Genomic DNA, 25,396 nt, shown 5'->3' with positions numbered 1-25,396 from the left:
TTAATTGAACAGAGACATTTACCCTTTTTATTGATTGGTAAACATTAAACAATTACAAGCAAAGCGACAGTCCTGATGTAGCACAGAACTGATACAAAAGATAATCTGTTCTGATAAAACAGTAAGATAAGTGATTTATAATACGGTATATTTAATTGAAATATTTGGACAAAAATACAGTATGCTTTGATAGAAGTGGGACTGAAATAACAGGCGTAGCAGCATAGTAACTTAACAGAAACAAAAATGGTTACAAAAATATTGGAAAATATTTTGCATAAAAAGTGCTTCAGTGTTAAAATTACAAAATATCATTCAGCTATTAGCTACAAACATAATATTTTTTTTGCCACAACCATGAATGCCAACAGAGCAAGTGCAGTAATCTATTTTGGCTAATATATTTTTGCTGCTCTGTTCTTGGTATATTGCACTGGTGTGAGGTACAATAACATGTCAGCCAGCTGAAAGATGCAGGCAATATAAGTACAAAATAAAATTCATTAACAGTAATGGGCTCTCCTGTCGATGTGACGATCATATAGATTACACAATACTCAATTCATGACAAAATACAGTGCTGTCTATTGTTTAGCAAGATTCTAAATCTATTTATCTCATAACTGAAGTGGTTTTCAAAGTGCAGCAAGTTTGACCTCCAGTATTCCTGGACCAGCAGGAAAAGGTGATCTCAACCTTGCATGTGTGTACAGATACAGCAAAACCAGTCATACATTGAAGTGCTATCTATGTAAATCATCCCGGTTATACCCAAAGAAATGTAATTGGTCATTTATTTGAAACCTGTAGATGTTAAGAAATGCAGCGTGAAAATGTAATGGCACAAACCACTCCAATGTACAGTATATGATTGGTCAAATTGTCCCCCTGGTGATCCTGGAGTTGACAACCTTTACACAAGTGACAAAAATGACGGGAAAAAAGTGTAGAGACAGGGTGCACAGCTCAGTGAAAGGACAGTGCTCTGAACATGTTGTTGCAACATCTCCTATATTCCGGAGCCATGTGTTACAAGTCTTTCCACCTCTCTGCTCTCAGCTTCCTCACTCTCTCCTCCTATCTAAATGAAGTGGTAATTAGCTAAAATAATTGTTTAAAAAGTCTAGATGAGACTCCCCTTTATCAGATGAAAATATGTCTTCTCTTTATTTTAGCAAAAAAGGGTCGTACGACAAAGTATAAATTGTCCGTTAGAATGTGTGTGTGTGTGTGTGTGACTATGTGTGTCACTTGCGTCGGCTGAAGATGCTCTTTTTGCTTGAACTTTTGTCGGTGGAGCTGAGCCCGATGAGGAGCCTGGCTTTCTCATCTTCCTCTTGCTGCTGCTGCATGCCGTTGTCTGACTTCCCTTCAGATGACTTTCCCCGTGGATCTGAACCAGAAGCAGGCTTAAGCCGCAGTTTCTCCTTTATCATCTGCACAATGAGACAAAAACAAAAGTACAATTTCTAAGGAAATCAAGGAATGTAATTAGCTCACATTGACTTTAATGAGCCAGGTCAGTCTTTAAGACCTTTAGTCTACCTGTATTCAGTTTCTACTGGTGACAGAATGCACTCTATTTCTACCTTCTGATGGGTTAGACATTATGCACACCTGACCAGCCCAGGAGTTATATTCTACTGTATTTTAATTGTTATTTTATTTCAACTAGTGTTACCCTAATACCTTGTTGTTCTCTACCCATGTCTGTGTCTTTGTTTCAATCTTACAGTGGTGCTGCTATTTTTCTCGGGATCAATACAAGTCTATCCATCCAATTCTCCTTACTACTACTACTACTACTACTACAAACAAATTGGCTAAATAATGGAAAATAAATGGTAAATGGTGCATTAATAGAACACTTTTATCCAAGGTGCTTTATAATGTGCATTACATTCATGCACACATTCGTACAATCGAATTTATTGCGTTTGTCAACATTTCGGCCTGTTCAGACCTTCATCAGGACATATACAATATGTCCTGATGAAGGTCTAAACAGGCCCGAAACGTTGGCATGACATATTGTATATGTCCTGATGAAGGACAGGCCGAAACGTTGACAAAACGCAATAAATACAAAGCGGAGCTTTTTGCAGCATTTTGCAGGCTCTATTCCTTTTTTTTATGAAATCCCAGTGACCAGCTGATTTCAGGGGAACAGCCTCTCTACCTGTGCAACCAGTGCTTTACGACTGTCCCTCTTCACAGCCATTGCAAAGTCTAGCCAGGTCCAGGTATTGTTGTGGTACTCCAGACAAGGCAGAACCAGGTTTAGGTCCTTCCAGTCCACACTGCTCTTCTCTCCCTGGGGATAGAACATTTGTAAAATATCAGTTTAAGATTTTATAAATATCTAGACTAACTACAGAACACATTGTTGTGCATTGCTACATAAGGGTATGTTCACACTCTCCGGATTTAGAAAATACAGAAATTACGTAGCGACAACCTTTTTACATTAAAATCGATGAGAAATTACCAAAAAGCAGCAGCCTTTAAATAGGTGCTGGTTTTCAAAAATACTGATGGATAATAAGCTGAGCAGCGGTGGTGGTAGGATGTACAATATAGGAACCCACCTTGTAACTGACACAGAGGGGCACTTGGGGGATCTTAATGTAGATGAACGAGTTGTTCATAGCAGCCCGTTCCTTCATCTTGTCAATGTCATCAACAGGATGCTGTGTGAGGAGAGGAGATCACAGCCGGCCATGTTATTACATTTCGTTTTTTTCCAAATGTTAATTTATTGGAGTAAAAAAACAGGAACAGGAAAAAGAAGCATAGTAGTACCTCAGGGGGTTTTCTGAATGACCTCCTGACCCCTGAAGTACGGTTCAGTCCCTGTGCGACACCTTTGCTAGGGCCCATAGCCCCCATGGTGTCCTCTGATAGCTGCCTGGGCTTGACAGGGATACCTGGGACACACAGAAAAGCAGCATGAACACGGTGGCCTCTGGCTGACACTCTGCCCTACACTCTATACTCCCACTGAGAGTCTCTGAAGAGCATGCACGCACACGCGCACACGCTCAGTCACAGTCGTATGCATGAGAGGCACGGTCACATGAGTTGAGAGAGGCTTTTAATAGCTTGGAAGGATGATGTATAGGATAATAATAATATAATAATAATAATAATAGCAACATGGCTATCCAATACCACACAAAGGACAGGCATAGACAAGGTAAAACTACCACAGTTTGTTCATTTGGGACATTATGCATTTCAGGCAGGTGGCCACATATAGAGGATGGAGAGGGTGTGGGGGAGCTAGTTCTCAAGATGCAGCTGCCTGCAACACTTGGCCTGTACGTACCAGTAGTAACCAATCGGGACTTGTCCTCTTCATCAACGTCCTCTTCCTCAACATTTCTTCCCGGGAAGAAAAATCCCATCATCCTTTTGAAGAACTGGTACATGAGTTGTATGGTGAGAGGCACCACGTTCACCTAACAATGGAAACATTTGGGATTGAGCACCATGTTCAAATTCCAATGACAAATGGCCACAAATTGAATTTCCCCTCACCTCGAAATGTTCCTTGACGGAGATCCCTCCCACCGGAGGGCGCACTTTGCTGAAGATTCGCAAACCAAACTGCCGGCCCGACAGACAGGCACTCTGAGGACGGAGTACCACCTGTGAGAGAAATGGAATGTTCTTTTTCAGCCTGTAGCAACACATTAATGCTCTGCAGTCACTCTTTATGAAACATTCCATGAACACAGATGTGATCCTGCTAAAGAATGTCCACGAGACACACATTGATGTTAAACAGAAGACAATGCTGAAATGATGATACAAACAGAATATGATATACACCATGAAGGCTGGAGATGCATTTATGATGAGTCCTTGGGCACGGTTACAACAATAAGTTCTTGGGGTGCACATGCAATGGTGAATATCACACTATCTGGGCTGGGAGCCCGTGACATTGATCCCATCTGGACAAACAAGTTGGAGTCAACACAGACGTAAAAAGGTCTGTTACTGTACGTACCCTCCCACGCTGCACAGAGGAAACCAAGTAGAATGTTATTAACCCATTAAGACCTGAGGCGATTTTTAAAAATGTTTTCTAAATTTTAACAGTTTTTTGAAAAAAAACTAAAACATTTTTTTTCAAGATTTTTCAAAAATAGCAGATCTACAAGCTCGTAGCGCGGCACTCGGTGCCGCGCTATGAGCTTGTATATCTACTGTTTTTGAATAGCCGAAGACATCTAAAGTGACACAGATGCGTTCCAGGTATCAATGGGTTAAATAAAGCCCAGGAGGTTGTGTGGATACACCTTGACAACAATCTTCAGCACTGAACAAACTTCTAAAAGTGAACCATTGTTATGGATGACTTTGAACAGGTTTGTCAGTTTCATCCAACCGTTATGTTTCATACTGTATGCTGCTAAGAAGACACCCCATAAGATGGGACCATTACACCCCTAATACATACATACATACATAACACTGCATTATACCCTGCATTTCTAACCAAACACGAGTGGCTGATTTACCTTATATGAAGCATTGGGCAACAGGTTGTTCATTGTGAACCAGCCCAGTTCCAGGAGATGCTCTGCTGTGTCATCAGACTTGTTCAGCTGTAGAGAAGCAATTTGTAAGCTCAAAAACTGTACATTGGTGAAAAAGCTGTAATACATATATATCTTTTGGCAACTTGATAACATTAACAGCTCTCAGCTCCGCCCATGCCCTTATGATATCAGAATTCCTTAATAATAAACCTCCAGTCAGTAGTGGAGGCTCCTCCCCGTGCCCACCTTGCTGTACATAAATCTCTTCAGCTCCAGCTCTGCGATGCCGAGCTGGCCGTCCTCCTCGGTTAAACACCAACGAGCCTGGGCAAAGTATATCTCGGTTCTCCTCACCACGCTCACATCCTCCGGGGGTTTACGCAGCTCCAGTTTGTTTGCCCGCTGCAGCTGGAAGTCCTTAAAACACCTGTGCGAGAGGAAGGAAGAGGAGAAAACGAAGGCATAGAAATATTTGTAAGTATACTGTAGACGGAACATTTCATAGTGACGCTGCGCTTCCATGTTAAACATGACAGAGGAAGGATTAATAAATCCATGATATGTTCAGTGATGAGTGGTATTCACAGCAATATGCGTCATCGGTAAGTTGTGTGCTTATGACCAATCTATAATACATATTATGTCAATGGGAAAAATTGGGTTTAGAAAAAATATATAATAACTTATTTGTGAAGCAGATTTCATACATAGTATTGCAGCTCAAAGTACTTTCCAGGCAGTACTAGGACAGCTACACAACGCAAAGACAGAAAACACAGGCAAGAAGCAAAATCAATAACAATGATTGTAAAGAATGTCAACATAAAAGTCTAGGCCTGTCCCCGACTAAGGATTTGTTTAGTCGAATCTAATTGGCGACTAATTGCCAATAGTCGACTAGCAGTCGACTAATGAAAAAGAAAAAAAAAATCTTTTTATAGGGCCAAAATACATTTTATTTCAAAGGGCCAAGTCTACACAGTTTGTTTTGTGTCTCCAGCAGAGTTTCTAGTGTCTCTATCTCTCTCTGGAAGAGGTTGCACATGAACTCTGCAGCCGCACTGAGGCGCTCCAACACAAACAATACCAATACAAAGACGAGGAATAAGAATAAAGTGGAAGTTACGTGTGGTTGCAGGTGTACACTTGGCCAAAAAACAATTAAAAACTTTTTTGGCCCTTAAAAAAAAAAAAAAAAAAAAACTATTCGACTTAGTCGAGGTCAGGCCTATAAAAGTCAAAAGCCTAATTCATGCTCTATGGCCGAAAATAGCCAACCTACAAGTCTAGGTCAGCTACTTTCGACAAGAAGTATGAATCAGGCTAAATGTGGCTGTATGAGTGATGAAGGGAGACCTGATTAGGATGTTAAGCTCTTCACTCTTCATCTGCATGTCCGTTTTCTCCTGGTGGAGCTGGTCCTGCAGCCTCTGATTGATTGCAGACAGTTCACCCCCACTCAGCTCCTCAGGCTGGGCCTGCAAAGTAGGTAATGCACAATTCAACACATATGGAATCTAATTCCACACTTTGCAATTGAATGGGTCTGACTGAAGGAAATTAAAACCTCCCAACATAATTCAAATGGAGTGAAATACAGTGAGATGGGCTGTATGAATGTATAGCCAGCCACCTTCCTGTATATTCAGGATGTGATTTAGCCCATTAACACCTTTACCGCCGGGCCCGTAGTTCTACGGGCCGTTAAATCCAACGGTTAAGCGCCGAGCCCGTAGTCCTACGGGCTGCGGTCTTTTCGCGCATGCGCGGTCCGGGTGCACTTTCGGAATTTTTTTGATCCACTTCCGTTTCCGGTTTGATGACAGGAAATAGAATTATTTGGGATCCGGTTTCGACGATCACGCCCGCTCCCATTCTACAGACGAAACTGAAACTCAATTCTCTTCCTGTAGTTTTTTCTCCTCGCATTTCACTGTTTAACGTAATCCGCTCTAACTCAAACATGGATGCCCCGTTTGACACGTGGTTTTCACTGGGAGATACAGGGAGATCTCGCGGATGTAAACAGACCGTTCACGGCTCAATCTTAAGGATTTTAACAAGATCTATGGCGACATGAAAAAAACAAAAAAACAACAAAAACACCTTGGCACTGGTGAGTACATTATGAGATTAACCTCTGGCGGTGGATGTGTTAAGACCTGGAACTGTGTCATTTTTAGATTTGAGCTAAAACGCATTATTTTACACTTTGGGCTATTCAAAAATAGCAGATATACAAGCTCATAGCGCGGCACCGAGTGCCGCGCTACGAGCTTGTAGATCTGCTATTTTTGAAAAATCGTGAAAATGTGTGCAAATCTTTGAATATATATATATTTTTAAGCGAACATTTTTTAACTCAAATCTTTGCTTCTGGGACCCCCTGGAACAACATATTTTGATGGGGGTCCGCGGCCAAATACATATCATTCTGGGGGTCCTGAACATGAAAAAGATTGAGCACTGATATAGAAACATACGTTTTTCAGAATACTGTTGAGATTTAGGAGACATGTAGAATCGGCTTCAGGTCTCAATGGGTTAAACTATTAGGATTCTGTAAAAGGCTACTACATTGGCTGGTGTGGCTCTGTGTTGTTGTGACTCACCCTGATGTTGGAGTAAATCTGTTTCTCCAGGCGTCTGATCTGGGCAACGTGCTGCCTGACTGCCTCCTGAAGATGCAGGATGCTGCTGCGCTGCTCTTCAGGGTTACTGGAGATCTCCAACTGGAAACGCACACGCTGCTTCTTCTCACTGTGCTCCTGGACACACCACATGGACAAAATGCCATTTAAGCGGACAAACTGAAATTTCAACTGATAATAATGGGGGGGAAAACTATTATGGACCTTTTTTGTAGGCCAATAGCCAAACAGTTTTAAACTGGATGTTCAAAATATTGGAATTAACCTTTTTAACTCATTGAGTGCCATTAACGTGTTTCACGTGTTTTTACCGCTATGGCGCAACGTGCCAATGACGTGTTTGACGTGTTTTTGAAAAAAAAAAAAGTTCAGAACCCAAGATATCATTATCTGAAGATTTGCAGCTCCATCCACTCCTTGTTTAACGTATACCTGAAAAAGGCTGTATCTCGCTTCCTAAGCACTTTTTTTTTACTTTGAAAAAAACTCTGGCACTGGGACAACATAATAAATAAATAATTATGGCAATTCTGGCACTCAATTGTACAACCTATGAGTATGTAAAAGAACAAAAACGAATCAACAAAACGTTAAAAAAAATATATATAATCTGCATTGATAGTGGTCTACTGGACCTCTAAGACAAACAGCTATTAAAAAGTTGACTCCCTCTCCTACCTTGCGCTTGGGTTCGACGTGCAACAGCAAGTTGTTCACTATGTCCAGAATCATAGCATACTGGACAGGGTTAGAGGAGATCTCTAGGTCATGGTGGATGAGGGTAAAGGTGTCCGCAGCCCCTGGAGAAGGGGAGAAAAATATTAGTTCATATTTCTATTTTATTTATTTATTTGCCTGAACAAATGGTAGGTTTCCTTGTCATAAAGTTGAGTTCTACATGTTGAGTTGAGTGTCAAGCCATAATCTGTCAATGTTGTAACATAGTTATTTAAACAGGGTCTAATAACTTTGTGGTTTCTGTGTGAATCTCCGATGCATACTTAGGACGTAAAGTCTTGTCCAAATACGGAGGGATGTTGTTAAGGTGGAACTGATAATATGAATTCACAACATTCTACAAAAAAAAGGGTCTGGGGCATTTTCTGGCAGTTCTGGACAACCGACACCGGGCACGGCACTCTTTCGGGTTATCTGCAAACGTGCGTGGCAAATTTGAAGTCGGCCGGTGGAACGGTTCTCGAGATACGTGGATTACAGATGTACATACAGTACGTATGTTCAGAGATTCCTTGCATTTATTGTAAGATATGGGAGACCAAAAACATACCGGCCTGCTTTTTAAGCAAGTCCTCCTTCTCGTGGTTGTTCCGTAGATCTGGTGGCTTAATCTGTGTGGCCAGCTCTGGATCGATGTCATGGCTGTAGCCGATGTAGAACATGCGGCAGCTACAGCGGGAGATTATACGCTGCACCTGCTGGCTCTCATTGACCTGGGCTGGCTGGTTCAAGTCTGCAACAGATGACAAGCAAGATGAATCCATTAAATGCAGGGTTAAATGCAGTTACTGTGTCAGCTACAGTTATGAATGACCTTTCACAATTACAGCCATATAAAGTTAAAAGAGGCTACTGCTGATATTATGTTATACATAAAATGTATTATTATCATCATTATTATACTAAGGGGTGAGCGCATGTACGTATGTATCTACCTGTGGTGGTGCTGACCATTCCTCCAACAGCCTGGCCACTCTCCATCAACTCCTGCACTGAGTCCAGGTTGCGCTCCCTGTGCTCCTCAATGTTTTTCACCTGAACACAAAATCCAAAACCATTATAGGGGTAACAACAAGCAGTATGTATTGTACATGATGTGGTAGCTAATAAAGTGGGAAACTGACTAAAGACACCCACTGTGTGGAAGCATTAAATTCACAAGCAAAGCAGGCTTAGTGCATGCTACAGAAGAAAACCTGTCTGTGAAGTAAATCATGATGAGGTTTCAGGGTCCTGTACAACAAAAAAAGCTATATATGTGAGGTGAGGCATGACATGTATATGCTCTGAAACCATTAAAAACATGGGAAAATGTAAGTGATAAAGGTAAAGTTTCAATGGCAAATTACATTTTCACATAACTGAAATTTGCCCTGTGCATTCAAACCATCCTAACTAGTTCACTCGAAGTAAAAGGATGCCAACATGATGGATGCCAACATGATGCCGGGAGGAGCTGGGATCCAGGATCAAACTTTCCACATGCACAGGCAACCGCTCTAGCTCCCGAGCCAAATACCCACTAGCCATTTATAGCGTGCCACTGTGCTATATCACCTATCCATCGATCATAATACACACCTCCAACCACAGTCCATTGATTGTAATACACACCTCTAACCACAGCTGCCGCTCATCATGTTCAGAGGGGTTGGGCTCCAATTTTTGCTCCATGGTGGCAAAGTACTGCATGCCATCCAGCATGCAGGTCCAGGTGGTCTTCTGCTTGAGAGAGTCATTGTACCAGGCTGGGTGATGCTCGCACTGAAACAGCTGGGCCTTGGCTGCAGACACCAGTACGCAGCCTGCCGTCTCCGTGCCTCGTAACATCATCTAGAGGCAAAGTAGAGCAGAGGAGGATTACAACAATAAACCTCCCCCTGACTACCTAGCATAAAATAATTACATTGGCTAGAAGGTAAATTAGCAGTTACCTGACAGTTGACCAACTCAATGAGCCAGTTGCGGTTGTAAACATCGTCAGTCTGAGAGGCTGCGATGCCACACAGCTGGTCGCTCACACCCGAGTCCTCTTCTGAGAACACCACAAATTTATCAGTCTCCTCGATCAGTTTCTGGAGCATGGATGTTCCTATAGACAGAGGGGAGGGGGGTGAATGAACAGTAGCAGATAATTGAAGTGAAAGAGAGAGAGAGAGAGAGAATCCAAGTTATCCTTATTCTTCAGAGTGTCATGGAATTTTTTAGCCCAAATGTCTGACTGTACCTTGTGCTGATTGTCTAATAAAGTATTCAATCAATCAATAAAACTCCTCACCTTCATTCTGACTTTTCTCTGGCCGGCTCACAGAAGGCATGGTGGGGGTAGTGGGGGTTGTGGTAGGAGAGTAGTTGGAGGGGGAACGTCTGAGCTTCTTGGCCTGCAGCTGACTGTCGATCCTCAGACCTTTCAGCGCTTCGGTGGAGAGGTTCCGCTTCAACACGGACGCCTTTTTATAACCGTCATACAGCCCAAAGGCTATGTTCCTGTTGGCGGTGGTCCAGGAGGCACGCAGGTCCACCAAGCGCAGCTTGTGTGTGTAGGGGGCATTGCTCTCATCCGTGAGGTTCACCTCCTCACAGAAGTAATCAAAAAGTCTCAATAAATAACGATAACATGAGTGACGGTGACAGAAACATAGGCTGAACACTTTTCTACCGACAAAAAGAACAACCGGTTCCCTCCTACCTCCTCCATGCGGTTGCTCTGTCGCTGGTAGCTGAGCGAGGACAGGCTGAGCAGGTGGGTCTTGTTCACCGTTAGCTGGGCGGTCATCTGATGGTCAGCTGTGTCATCCCAGGTGGAGGCCATCAGGTGGACAGTTGCCTCTGATAGATCGCTAACCATCTGGGTTACATTCCACTCAGAGATCAGTCTTCTCATCACAGTTCCAGCTGAGGGGCCACATGAAAACACACACACACACACACACACACACAAAATCAGACGAACATGCTACAAAATCTCATATATTGGGGGACTAATCCAGTCCATTTCTCTGAAAGGGTGTCATGTGGAAACTCTTACCCTGTGGAATAAGTCTCTGTGCTCCTCTGGTGAAGACATGTCCTTTGTTGCATTCCACCTGGATACCTCTCTGCTGGGCAAAGGAGGCCCAGTAATGCACCTGCAAGGTAAAAAAAACAACAACATTGCTACATTAGCAGTGGCCTGAGAAAATATAACTAAACTATAACTATAACTAAAAAGTGAAAATGGTGAATAAATTCAGTAAAAAGTTGCAGTATGTTTAGTAAATCAGGACAAAACCCTGCAGAAATTGCTAAGATGATAAAGTAATAAGGCAGCTTTGATAAAGCATTAGCCGTGTTCTGGTGGCTCAACCAATTAGTACCATCACTGCCTCTTTCATGTCTTTTCCTCTGTACTAATAAAGCAGGACTGACTTTCAATAAACAACAGAAGAAAAAACGTACTTGTAGTTCGGGGAAGGAAGCAGTGTAGGACAACTGCTTGTAGTGTTGACCCAACTTCTTGCGTAAAGCCCTGAGGCTATGGAAGAGCTTGCCTCGGCAGATTGGCCGAGACACACTGGTCCAGGTGGCCCAGAAGTTCTGCATCCAGCGTAGTGTGCTGCTGTACAGGAGGAGTCTGGGCTGACAAGGCTCTGAAAATAAGGAATGTAAATCTGATTCAGCACGGCCATTTCTTTTCCTTATTACGAGCAAAAGACTGTGATGGAATTAAAGCACTGGATCTGACTGGATTCAAAACAAATCTGGTGCTTATGCTTGCACATGAAAGGAATTTCACACTGCTGAGGTGTTACAGAAGCCCAGATTGCTTTGATAGTGGTCTTCAGCTTGTCTGTAATGTTGGTTCTAGCAATCAAGCACAGTAATACTATGGTCAGCAAACCAATTATTTAGTAGTTTTGGCACAATGGGCAGGTGCCAAGTCTTGCTCGAAAAGGAAAAAGTGGACCAACACCAGCTGATGACATGGTGCCCCAAATCATCGCAGACTGTGGAAACTTCACACTGGATTTAACCCATTAAGACCAGGAACGCACCTGTGTAATTTTTTTATTTGAGCTAAAAAGCATTATTTTACACTATAAAAAAATAGCAGATATATAAGCTCATAGCGCGGCACCGAGTGCTGCGCTACAAGCTTGTAGATCTGCTATTTTTGAAGAATTGTGAAAATGTAGGCAAATCTTTATATGTATTCTTGTAAAGCGAACATTTCAACTCCAATCTTTGCTTCTGGGGGTCCCTGGAACAAAATATTTTGAGATGGAGGTCCACGGCCAAATACATATAATTTTGGGGGTCCTTTTTGTGAAATTGTGAAAAAAGTTTGAGAACCACTGATATAGCAACATAAGTTTTTTAGAAAACTATTGGGATTTAGAAGACATTTGTAGAATCGGCGTCAGGTCTTAATGGGTTAAAGCTAAATGGATTATGATGGTGTCTCTGGTTCAGGAGTGGGTTGACACTAGGAATGTGACACTTGTAGCCTATTTCCTGGACATGTCTGAGTGTAGTGGCTCTTGGTGCACCGGCGCAAGCCCCAACACTTTTCTACGATATTTAAAGTTTTTTTTACACCATAAAAAGTAAGCCATTTGACATCACTGAGTTATGAGTGCATTTTCTCTACAAGGGCCTCTTTAAGTGCCATGGTCAGCAGGCATGGTGGAGCATTTGCAAAATCCATTCAGAAGACAATTAATAATATGCCCTATGAATATAATACACTCACCCGTACCACCTGTACCAGAATGTGGGTTAAGGTCCATAGTGATGGAAGGGTTGAGGTTCTCAGAGCGGAAGGCTCTGTAGGAGTCATGAGGGTTTCCTGAGGTGACATCTGCAACATTCTCCGCACAGCAGAGCATTACAGCATGATGGTCATGGGGGTTACCATGGCAGAGCCACTGCAAGTCAAAGGTCATGTGTAGGTTGGGCAGGTGTAGGAAACAGATATCATCATACCTGACATGGGAGAAAAAAAGAAATGTGTGATGTATAAAACATATTTTTTGGAATACAGGAGGCTTTGCAGTTGATCATTGAAATGCAACATCCAATATTTCCTCTTACTTTGAGGCCGTCCTGACATTAACATCAAGGTCCCCTTTGAAAACAAACTGCCCAGGGTTCCAGGCAAAGTTTAGGTTATTCCATTCCCAGTGCATGTTTTCCGTTGTGTTGTAAGGGTCCTGTAAAGATTCAATATTGAGCATCAATGTTAATCTCTACAATACAATATATTTTTTTGTTTTGGTAATCAAAACAGCTTGGTTAACACAGGAAATAGCATATTATAATTCAAACTATGGCAAGAGGCAGGAACCCCCCAAATGCTCCCAACATGTGTTTTACAACTTTTACGTCAATTTGTGATGTTTAAAGGAGCACGTCACGCATTTTCAACCTTATCTTCGTAGAATTGGTCCTCACTGATCCTCATTATAAGGTGGCACAATAATGAGTACAGAAATTATCCCATCTTATGTCTGAGCTTTATTGAGGACTATACATGACGATGGATTGAAAATGGGTGAAGTGGTCCTTTAAGTTAATTGAATACTTCAGTGTTGATAAATAAAAGATTTCTCCTGCCTCCATATTTTCACGGAAGACAAACAGCAGGGTAATGAGCGGATGCTTGTTATTTTACCTCTGTAGCCAGCTGGTGAAGGTTGGCGTGATCGATATCCATGGCCCAACGTCCGTGCATCAGGAGACGACTTTTATCCCACCAGGCGAGGGGAGGTGAAGGGTCCTCTGTGGGTTTGGTCAGCAGGTCAGCCACCTGGCCAATCAAAGTCCAGGCAGGGTCCCAACATGGTCCCCACACAATAGTGTACAGTGATATGTTGGCTGAGTAGAGAAAAAAGTAAGTGAAAGTACATTACAACTTACAAGGACTTGGAAAGACCCAACAAGTAAAATGCCTTAAGATGGATTGTGCTGAGGCCTTAGCATAAAGCTATAAAAGCTTTTCCCGGACTCACATTTGAAATCGTAGTAGAACTTGAGTGGCGGCATATTCCTGTGGACTGTCACATCTCCCCACGGTGAGCCAAGAGGCAAAACCTCTTTGCGATGAGCCCGTGGATGTCCATCCTGCTCTGTCCCAATTAGACGCCCCGACAGCTCCCAGTCTCGGATCTCAAACAGGTAGCGTGGGTAGTCCCGAATTCTCACTGTTAAGAGAAACGGTAAACCTTTTTACCATTTAAAAAATAGCAAAATAAATACATAAATAAAATCTCTGTAATTACATTTTCCTTCCCCATTAAGTTTTACCTACTATATTCCCTCTGTACAGGATAATCACCGACATGAACAGTAAAACCACCATTTTGTGTTAACTAACCCAGATAGGCAGAAAGTTTGAACTTGACAGCGCGACACCACTGAACCACCAAAGGCAGTCCATCCCTGGGGAAGGGGCTGATCCCATCGATGTCCCTCAGCTGCTGCCTCACTTTCTCTGGCCCGTGGAGCGAGTGGTCGGCCAGGACCACCAGCTCCAGGTCTGATACCACCCAGGTCAGGAGGGACTTCCTCATGGGCGTGTTGGAGTACAGGCGGCGCGAGCGCTGAATGTAAATCTCGATGTGCTTCTTCTCCAGCGATGTGTACAACTCTTCGATCTTCCTGGCTGGTAGCAGCTCCCCGTGCTGCTTGCGCAGCTCAACCACCTTCTTGTCGAGCAGCTGCAGCCGCTTGGCACTCTCCTTGCTCTCGTCCTTCATGAGTTCGTAGTTATCGCGCAGCTTGATCTCGAACGTGTCGTCCAGGAAGACGAAGGAGAACTGGCTGATTTTGAAGACGAGGTCGGGCGGCAGGCACTGGGCGATGGCGGACGGGCTCGCTGAGCCGTGCAGGGTCTTCAGCCACTTCTGCACGCTGATAGCCTTGTCGAACGTGTCAGAGACGTTGTACTGGTATGGGAACTCAACGGCCAGGCTCGGGCAGGTCAGGACCCAGACAGGGTTCTGCGGGGTGGTGAGGAAAGGGAAGGGGTCTCTGTGCAGCTGCATCTCTGCCAGTTCTTGGTGCATCTGGACGTCGAGTTCTTTGAAGGAGAAGATGTCGTTGCCATCAAAGTTGAGGTGCAGGTGAGGAGAACGCACGTGGACGGAGCCGGTGTGCGCGGTGAGGGAGAGGGTTTGTGTGTGCAGGCAGATGTAGTTCAGCTCAGTCACGTGGGCCCTGAGGCGAGTGCGACCGAGTTCGACACGGATGCACAGCTCCTTGCCCGGAGATGATTCACTGCCTGCCAGTTTGACTGCATTGTCCGTCCCTTCTTCTGCACAAAGCATAGTCCCACAAGCATGCGCTTCAGTCATGTGCTGGTACAAGAACATGTGGTCAGAGGGTGTCCACTCCACACTGAGCTCCTCCTCACATTGAACCTGGATGAGAAGAGACAAAATAAAAACAGTACAATTGTAGGGGTTGGGCAATACATGTTGTAGGGGTGTGCAATAGAGTATGCAAGCCATTTTTTAATGAACCATATGAGATTGAGAATGTATCTTTCAATAGGATGAAGACAGACAATTTATCAAAAATAATTTCCTCTCCAGCTTCACCTTTTATGGGGAAGTCAAATTTCATTCAGATAAAGAGAGATAATTACAAACCATGTATGTACATTGTTTCATTGTGAAATTAAGTGTGTTCAGAGAAAATGCAACAAGCAATATCAAATGATCATCTTTTGATCTGTAAATATCACGCTATACTTCGAAGTCAAGACAATGTGTATATATAATTTGCCTCATCATGTCAAATCAGTAAGGGCCTATGAAGAAGAGCATGACAATCAGAGTGGACATGCAGTACCTCCAAGGTACAGGTGGTGGTGTGATGCTGGAAGGCTATGGCAGTGAGTTGGACGACAGGCATCAGGGTTTGGGAGGCCGGACAACAAGGCTCCGTATTTTCTGTGAGTGTCTTCAGCACAGACAAACTAACACCCTGTAGAGACAGGCTGGAGCTCTCCCCAGTACCCAGGACCCGAACCGTGTCCACCCGCAAAGATACAGCACCTAGGGAGAGCAGGTCAATGTCAATAACGGTGACAGAAGGTCTGGTCCCTCTTGACAAAATGTAATGCGTCATGTTTTTGAAGACTGGCCATATGTACATCCACTCAAGTCTGCCTTCAGTTATACATCCACTCAAGTCTGCCTTCAGTTATACATCCAAACAAGTCTGTCTTCAGTTATACATACACTCAAGTCTGTCTTCAGTTATACATACACTCAAGTCTGTCTTCAGTTATACATACACTCAAGTCTGTCTTCAGTTATACATCCACTCAAGTCTGTCTTCAGTTATACATCCACTCAAGTCTGTCTTCAGTTATACATACACTCAAGTCTGCCTTCAGTTATACATACACTCAAGTCTGTCTTCAGTTATACATCCACTCAAGTCTGTCTTCAGTTATACATCCACTCAAGTCTGTCTTCAGTTATACATCCACTCAAGTCTGTCTTCAGTTATACATCCACTCAAGTCTGTCTTCAGTTATCTAAAGTAATTGTCACTCGGTTCTTGAACTACAACCTTTTAATAGATGAAGACATACTCGACATCCTGTAGTGTAGACTACTCTTTCATGCACAAAAATAATGGAGAATATTGTGAAATGCATACATTAGTCCCTGAAAGCTTAATATGAAATATATCATGAACAACAAACATGCTTATTCTTACAGTATGTCCATGTGAGAACACATCCCAGACAGAACAAGCTGTGAGCCAATAGATCAGCTATTTTCTCTATTGGTCATAAAACAATGTATATACAGCAGGGCTTAGTTACCTGCCAGATTAGAGAGTGTGAACACATTCACATCATCCAGACAACACTCCAGGTGGAAGAGCAAGTGTGGATGGACAGAGGAAAGGCTGTGGTCAGTCTTGTCAGTAGCGGGAGACACAGAGACTATATGGGACTGCTCTGGACTATTGTCAATGGGCAGCTTGAAGAGGGAGAGCAGGCGAGACAGGCACAGGGTGCAGGTCTCTGAGAGTTCCACTTGAAATCCCTTCAGATTGGACTCCACACTTAGACTTGGAGCATGGCTGCTAGAATCCATGTGGGGTTTGTTGAAACTCCCCTGCAGATGATAATGACCCAGAATGCAGTTATCAACAGGATAATAAAATGAGACCCTCATCTTAAAGTTTCAGTAGGATTGAAAAGGTAAACCTCATGCACAACCCGAAATTGGGAAGTAGAAAAATATTTGATATTTTAGACAATTCTGTAAAGTTAAACATGACCAGCATACATTTAAACAATTTATACGCAAGAGCATGTGTGTGTGTATATGCATGCATGTGTGTATATGTGCACATGCATTCTTGCCAATAGTTCTGCATAGAAAATTAAACAACTCATATATAAGTATGTAATGAATTTTACACAGGCCAGAATAAACTGTGCCGACTTTGTCTCAGTACCTGTAGACTGAGGGAGTCGAGGATAAGTGCTTCTCCCCACACATGTTTCCCAGGCGGGTGAGGGGCCTGTTGAATATGGGACCCTTGGCCGACCCTCCACCAGAAGTGGTCCAAGGACAGCGAGGCGCGTTGATGCACAGTCTGAGATTTCAGGTCTTCCTCAATTTTAATATCAAGCAGATGCTGTAGCTCTGTTGGAACGGAGAAAAAGTATTCATACAACTATCACTTCAGAAAATATTGTTGAGATTTGTTGCCGTACAGTGGTTTGATTAAAGTGCCAAAAATTGATAAAATGAGCTTAAAGGGGTATTTCACTTTCAAAAAAACGTTTGGTCATTTTATCGTCTACTCAGGCCTTTGTGAACCCCCAGACAGTTTTTAAGTTACTCGATTCAGTATTTAGATATTTCATATTAATTTTATCAGACACGCCCCCTTCCTATACAAACCAATTGTAACTTCAAACTCCATTTTAACCATGTTAAATTCATCGAAAACACCCGTCCTTGGTTCTGGTGACTCACCCTGCCCTCCTAATGCGTGAGGGGGCCGTGTTTCTCCGATATTTTTTTTCATTTATTTTATTTTATTTTTTTATTGTATTGTATTTTTTTCATTTTCCAAAAAAACACGGCTCCCTCACATATTAGGGGGGCGGTATGAGTCACCAGAAGCAAGGACGGGTGTTTTTGATGAATCTAACATGGTTAAAATGGAGTTTGAAGTTACAATGGGTTTGTATAGGGGGCGTGTCTGATAAAATGAATATCAAATATCTAAATACTGAATCGAGCAACTTAAAAACTGTCCGGGGGTTCACAAAAGCCTGAGTAGACAATAAAATGACCAAAAGTTTTTTTGAAAGTGAAATATCCCTTTAAGTGTAATGATTAACATTTTCATCTGCACCTATGAAAATAACGTATCTAATCTAGCTGGGGTTGGTATGCTTGTAAAGGCTTGAGTCAACAGTTGCATGAACCATACCAACAGTGAGCTATGGCAATATGCGAGAGCAATGTGCCCTTGATACTGCTGCATATCAGCTGCTGAGGTGCTTACGATAGGCTTTTCTTACGCTCAACTAGAATAATAATCTCATTTTGAGTTTCTCTGCGTGTACAAGGATTGGCTAAGTAGGCTGACGAGAGTACCTGCGTTGGCTGAGATGAAGCCAAGGGCAAATGGTGGGGTGTCTCCCAGCTGAACAGAAACATTGACGTTGGACACAGAGGAGTTGATCATCACAGGGGCATCCAGGTGAGGGAAGCGCCTGTGGGGCAGGAAGGTGTGCAAATATTCTAATGGACTACTATGTAACACAACAGTATGCACAAACACAACACATGAAGGGTGATGCACAAACACAAATATGGATGAAGAGGACAAAATATTTAAAGAGGTTAAATACAAAGTAGGGGATATTAGCACATCTGCACTCCTGATCCTTTTTTTTAAATTAGACTGTTATATGACCCAGTTATCAATTTCGCACACTTGATACACATCCTTCCCTATGTTACATAAGTAATGGCAACAATACTCATTATATAACTTAAAAGTCATTCAATAAAACATTCCAACAAATCAAATAACATATTTCACTAAACTGTGCCACAAGTAATAAATAACCTTAATATTCTATCACGCAATGCTGAAGCATGACTTACCTTTTTCGGTGAGCTGCTTTCCTGTGAATGAGCTGTTCCCATGGAAATAGGTCCAACCAATGGGAGAACTCCTGGTGACGGTAGTGGATGATGCAGGTGTTGACTGTTACTGACCCTGAGATATCTAATGATGTTACCTAGAGGCGCAAGAAGGAGACAAATAACAGATGAAAGTTGTCAACGGAGTCATACAATTTAGGCACTTTGGGAATGCAAAGTAACCACACACATGAAGTACCATCTGTTCACCGTACCTGCAGGACAATCCTGAGTGTGTTCAGACAAAGGATTCTCTGTCTACTTTGAGAGAGAAGAAGTCCATCTGTTAATAAAAGAAGGAACATGATCATATCAGACATTTGTCATCCATGACACCCCACCCCTGCCCCAACACACACACATTGTTGAAACATTCTGGTATCAATCTGTCCACTAACCCTCTAAAAGGAGCTTCAGACTACTCTGAGGGAAGCTAAGCTCAGGAGTGAAGCTCTTGAGTGGAAGATGGTCGCATTCACGTCCATAGGCCAACTTCAGAGATTTCAGAGTCCAGTTCAAGTGTCTGCACGGTTGGAACAGTCATGACAAGGTGTCAACAATTAAACAAGACAGTAAATGAGAAAACAATATTAAAAACATTAAGGTGAGTCAATACTCCAGATTTTCATTTGATATAGAATCCTACCAGAAGGTTCAGGTAGGGTTTGATCCAAGGCCAATTTGGAGAATGTATCTGTCTGACGGCAGGTGACTTCATTGATGGGCACCAAATCATGCTTATTAAGATTATAGCTAAATAACAGCAACCCTAAATACATACCTGCTAAATATACAGTATATGAGATTGGTGTCTAACCTTTTTTGGCTGTGCATGGATAACGTTATATTGGTGTTCTCAAATTCCACATTGACCTTCTGGGGAATCAGCTGATGGCACTGTTCCACTGCTTCAGTTTGGATGAACTCAACGCTTTCACCATCTAAAAATGAATGTTAGAAAATTGTTAACAGTGCCTAACAAAGGCTAGAGTTGGTCGAAATATGTTTTTTTGATTTATTCTTTTATCAAAGGAATAAATGCTTATTCGATTTTTCTACCAGAAGAGGAGCACCTTCTGGGTCACTATTCATCCGGTACCTACTTGAGCACTCCATTTGCATTTTTTTTAATTATGGTGTGGCCAAAGACCAAGCCTTCGCTAGTATATAGTTTGTCTGTAAGTATCTTGGCCTGTCCCCTGAAAAGTAGGCCAATCACAGTTCATGCTGTTATAAGCATCAAATTAACACTAATTCGTGTCATGTCATCTTAATGAATACAAGAACGGTCGACCCAAAACACACTTGCCCCGGGTTAAATCCGGCGAGGTCTGAACGGACTGACCCCGGGATGGGTATTGGCAACAATCTCACGATACGATACGTATCACGATACTTGGGTCACGATACGATTATATTGCGATACGCATCACGATACTTGGGTCGTATCACGATATTGGGATATATTGGGATATATTGCGATATATTGTGATATATTGCGATATATACATATATTACAACTACATATTGTTTATATATACACTACATATTGAGTAGCTGCAGATCTGTGATAGGTTCTTTGAATGTTTTTCATAAAGCCTGTATCTGAAAAAGCAAAAAAAAAAAATCGCGATAGATACTGGAGTATCGATACAGTATCGCGAAATAAAATATCGCGATATATCGTGATATCGATAATATTGCCCATCCCCCCACGTACGTATATCTAGCCACCAAAGTCCACTCGCCCCAGTCAAATCTGGCGAGCTCGGAACAGTCGGACCCGCAAATCCGTCGACCTCGGAACGGTATGACCCACAAATGCGGCGACCTTGGGACGGTCGGAATCCAGCAACCTCGGAACGGTCGTACCCACCACCAGGTATTTCTGGCCATCAGAACCTCGGCCACGTTTGACATCTTGGGGGTACCGCTCAAAAAAAGGGGGGGCGACCGTGAATTGGGGCGAGGGTTCCGGTTACCATCCTAACGACAGTGTGTCACAAGAAATTTGGCATTGATCGGTTCAGCTCCGGACAGAGACACAGAGAGATAGACAGACACAGACCCTCTTATACACGGGTACCTCTTTCAGATCCAGGCAAGTATAAATACTAATACAATATCACATTTTAAACTAGATAACAATGTTAACAAAAGACATATTAATCATACCATAAAGTGGTTTCAAAAACCATTTTGATATTTCAGAATGGCTCACTTGTTTACTCACCACGTGCATTTCGAGTGCTCTTTGAGGGCGATGGCAGTAACAGAAGCTCACTGAGGAACAGGCCCTCATGCAACTCTGCCAGAAGAGTTCTCACACACAGGGACAGACATCCTGGCTTCAGTTCTGGCAGGCTCACATCTCCAGAAAGCAGCAGGCTCAGGGACACTTCAGCAAGACATATGTCCTGCACAGAATATAATGACAGGCAAACACATTTTGTTACGCCTAAAGACATTTTTAATTCTGTCTCAATGTAAAAAAGAAATCACTGCCTTATGACACTCACCAACCCATTGCTTTTAAGCACTTTACTGCTTAGCTGCCCCACGGATAAATCCCATGCCAACCTGCGACAAATGTTTACAAATTATAACTTTTATTATTCTCAGAGCACCTGCAGTAGATAGTGAAGCAGTGGGGTGTGCAGTGTTTGGTTACCTGTTACTCTGGTAGTCAAGTAATGTGGTAATTCCTGTGATAGTCATGTGCCACAGAGATTCTGACAGGGCAAGGTTCAGCACCATCACATTGATAGAGTCGATGTGGAATGACAGGAACGACAGAAGCTGAGAACAGAGGATCAGAAGTAGATGTTTAGTCAGCAAATCCTTTTACTGAAAACCATTAGCCCTAGTAGTAGTAATAGTACACTAGTATTAGTCTTCATACCTGTGAAAGAAATTGTAGGGCTTTGGGGTTGATTGGAACTTTTCCTGAATTGCTCCCATGGCTCTTCTTTACCAGAGGTCTCAGTGGCACTTGCAAGTCAAACCTCACTCTGGTTTCACCAACACACAATGCCAGGTACCTCCTGGAACACAAACACATAACCGAATGAAGTCACATTGCCTAAAGCAAGGTAGTAACAAGAATGTATCTGTGTTAGTTGAATAACATCAAACATAAAAAAGAGAAACAATCTGAGCACTTACGGCAAGTCTTGGTTTAAAAGTTTACTTGAAATCCATATTCTGTCAATTTCCTGTAATATAATAGTCATGTACAGATTTCAGAAATGTGACAAATCAAGACAAATGACGAGTGATTTACAAGTGTTCATAACATGAGCAAAACAGAAATGGTCTTGAGTGCTCAGGACTCAGGAGTTCAAATACCTGTGATGAAGGTGCTCTGTGGTAAGACATACAAAAGTTTGGCAAAAAGTTTAATGTTTGAATGTTAACAGTACTGGGTTAAAAAACACACGTATCATAGTGAAATTCCCCAAAAATACTATGTATAGACAATAGATTGCATTTTAAAACAGAACTGGAATAAAACCCACATGTAGCGGCACAAACAGCCTTCTTATGGGCGTAGCCCTCAGCACACAGTTACCCCTTTAGTACATCCATCTATAAATTCCAGGAATATCTGTCTGTCTGTATGTACATCACATTCAGTATCTTGAGAACCGTTCGTCGGATCAATTCCACACCCAGGTGTACATATGGTTATAGTTGCTTTCATTGCATTCTTATTTTCCATTATTATTTATTTACTTTGTTAATCTCTTATAATTTTTTTCATCTACCGTATACATTAGGTGTAGCCATTTTGTAGTCATTAATCATCTGTGAGTACATTAGCTTCCAGTCCAGGTGTACCTGAGGGTAAACTGTGTGCTGAGGGCTCCGCCCTGAAAAGGGCTGTTTGTGCCGCTACATGTGGGTGGTAACTCGGGTTCTGTTTTTTACATGCACACCTACTGTATTTCACCATGGAATGGCCATCTTAATAAATGCTTTTAAACCTTTTGCCAAAATTGGGACAATGAGCACACTAATTACTTGTTTTATAAAACAAGTGTCTAAGATTAAACATTAAAATGTAATGTTTAATGCTGTGTTAATGCTCAGTACATCCAAGTGGTGTAAATGGAGCTTGAGGTGTGACCTACCAGAGTATGCTGGGGATGAAACTGGATACTAATTCCCTGGACCGAGAACAGCCCTACTGATTTGATCTTCAGCTCAGCATTTAGTGCATTTTTGAACAATCTCACAAGCCACCTAGAAGTAAGACACAAAAGAATGATGTGTTGATATCTTGTTGGTATCTGTGACCCATCCAATTACAACAAACATTAGGACAAGAAACATCTAGGCTACCTCTCATTGTGTGCAATCTTGGCTCTATCTGATAGCCTACATCACATTTCAATTATCTAGCATAACTATGGACATTTGTTTGGTTGTCTTATTAGGTTTCACCCACAGGGCCATAATGTCACTTATGTTTATGCACTACACCCAGTTCTAGTTGGCATAAGTTAACTCTTGCACAAGCTGTGCCGTTTATAACCTGAAAACACATTTCTTGGCACCAATTGATGCTTGCTTGGTTATTATTTGACAAGTCACATGATGCATGCAACTTAAAGTTCACACCAGATCGAGGTGATCTGGCCAGGACAGGACACAGGGACTTCAGGAAGCCATTTCAGATGGAATAGCATTCTTACCTGAAAATAAGGACAGAGATCAGCGTTATTCCCAGCAGCACAACTGCGAAGAAGGAAATCAGCCAGAGAGACATTCTGTCCCCACTTGTTCTTCACACCCAAGTCACGGTCATGGAGCTGCTTCTCTTCTCTTGTGTCAGCTGCTCTGAAGGTGGAACAGATCTTCTTCTCTTGAGCACAAAACACCTGTCATTCAGCCACTTCCCCCTTGGTATAAATGAATAAATAACGTTACGAAGCAGTACTAAAAAGGAAGAGTCGCGTTTGGCAGAGTTGACGTCAGCTGTGCAATGCAAAACGTCTGTTTACTTTAGCTTAACGTGGCTAGCTGACAGTGCTAACAGTTTGCAAAACAAACGTGGAACGCCGCCCCCCGCTTGTTAGCTAGATAGATAGAAGTCAAACTGTAGATGCGCCCTACAGTTATTTATCTATCTGCCTATGTTAGAGTTATTGCCCTGCCTGTGTACAGTAACAAACTCTACTAACCTTACGTAATGCTTCGGCTGCCGCCGCGCACTGTAGGGAATGTATAGCTATGTCGCGCAAAAATGACGTTTTCGTCCCCTTTCCCCCCAGAGAAACTATAGAGTATTAATTTAAATCAATGGCAAAAACAAAACTGGAAAGTTAACTACTAGAGGAGTAGCTGCCGTACGATTCAGACACGCGTTGGAGAAACGTTATTCGTTTCATTTTAAGCTGTACTGTACTGCATTATTGTCCTTTAATTGTTAATTAAAAGTATGAGCAAGTATAAAGTTATTTATGAAGAACGTGCAACACATCCCGTACCTTAATCTTTGTGCCACAAAAACCGTTGCATACCGAGTGTGTGTATTCTTGCCAGAGTAACCACACAACTGTCCAACCAAGGAAAGGGAGTGTAGCCCTGTAGTCAGTTCCTTACTGTCTAGTCAGTCTACCCAGTTCAGTTCAGCAGTATGTTACCAGCACTAGCTAGCCACACTGTCTGTGGCATCAGGTACCAGTAGCCCCTTTCGGAACCCTGTATACCTTTTTGGTATTTGGGATGACAGTACCGCCATCCCAAATACAAAAAAGGTATACAGTTCCGAAAGGGGCTACTGGTACCAGTACCAGCACAGCACTACCAGTCACACAGTGGCATCAGGTATCCGATTGCTTTCCGAGACATTTATTTTAAATGTTGGACCCGAAACCTAATGCATCCGATAGTCATTCCGAGATCCAATTGGTTCCAACATTCTTTGGACTCAAACCCTAATTGGACTGTGAAATTTGTCCCGAGATCTGATTTGTTCCATGTTATTACAGAACCGACCCCCGACCATGGACTGATTATAGACCGGGCCAATGGGACCAGTGTCCAGGGGCGATAATTGGGCAGTCTTGGGCCACGAGGGTGAATGACAATTTAATAAAATGTACATAGGTTAACGCTATAATATGTAGGCCCCTCAGCTTAAATACAGTAGGCTACTACAAGACCCCTCCCATATGGCCGTAACAGGGCCCCTGGCCCTTTTACACTGTAAATCCTGGAGACAGGTCTCTACAGGTACTGTCTTGGCCCGCAAATTCCTTACAACCCGAGTACT

At 42.6% G+C, this 25,396-nt stretch overlaps 1 protein-coding gene across 5 annotated transcripts; it reads right to left on the bottom strand.

The window, feature by feature from the left end:
• LOC308086053 (bridge-like lipid transfer protein family member 2) lies at positions 1 to 24,689 on the bottom strand. Of its 5 annotated transcripts, none has more exons than XM_080429386.1 (40): positions 24,609 to 24,689; positions 23,814 to 24,020; positions 23,250 to 23,361; positions 22,282 to 22,331; positions 22,019 to 22,160; positions 21,788 to 21,915; positions 21,636 to 21,696; positions 21,350 to 21,533; positions 19,934 to 20,057; positions 19,515 to 19,639; positions 19,332 to 19,399; positions 19,078 to 19,214; positions 18,562 to 18,716; positions 17,405 to 17,595; positions 16,761 to 17,058; positions 15,773 to 15,978; positions 14,295 to 15,339; positions 13,930 to 14,121; positions 13,593 to 13,795; positions 13,013 to 13,131; positions 12,672 to 12,904; positions 11,378 to 11,568; positions 10,968 to 11,067; positions 10,629 to 10,834; positions 10,218 to 10,515; positions 9,874 to 10,031; positions 9,554 to 9,772; positions 8,875 to 8,974; positions 8,490 to 8,672; positions 7,880 to 8,001; positions 7,163 to 7,318; positions 5,907 to 6,028; positions 4,797 to 4,977; positions 4,530 to 4,616; positions 3,541 to 3,651; positions 3,329 to 3,461; positions 2,803 to 2,927; positions 2,589 to 2,690; positions 2,180 to 2,314; positions 1 to 1,436 (listed from the first exon to the last, which is right to left on the bottom strand). In XM_080429386.1, the coding sequence occupies exons 2-40, from the start codon at positions 23,885 to 23,887 to the stop codon at positions 1,248 to 1,250; spliced, it is 6,765 nt and encodes a 2,254-aa protein (XP_080285512.1). In that variant the 5' UTR covers positions 23,888 to 24,020; positions 24,609 to 24,689; the 3' UTR covers positions 1 to 1,247. The 5 variants fall into 5 exon arrangements, with proteins under 5 accessions (XP_080285512.1, XP_080285513.1, XP_080285511.1 ...); XM_080429387.1 differs by lacking the exon at positions 24,609 to 24,689 and adding an exon at positions 24,308 to 24,357; XM_080429385.1 differs by lacking the exon at positions 24,609 to 24,689 and adding an exon at positions 24,303 to 24,348.
• Between the last annotated feature and the right edge of the window lie 707 nt (positions 24,690 to 25,396).

The sequence above is a fragment of the Gymnoscopelus braueri genome (genome assembly GCF_963280865.1).
Source record: "Gymnoscopelus braueri genome assembly, chromosome: 5".
NCBI lineage: Eukaryota > Metazoa > Chordata > Actinopteri > Myctophiformes > Myctophidae > Gymnoscopelus > Gymnoscopelus braueri.
The sequence above is the reverse complement of the archived record's forward strand: the minus strand, read 5'-3'. Positions and strand labels throughout refer to the sequence as shown.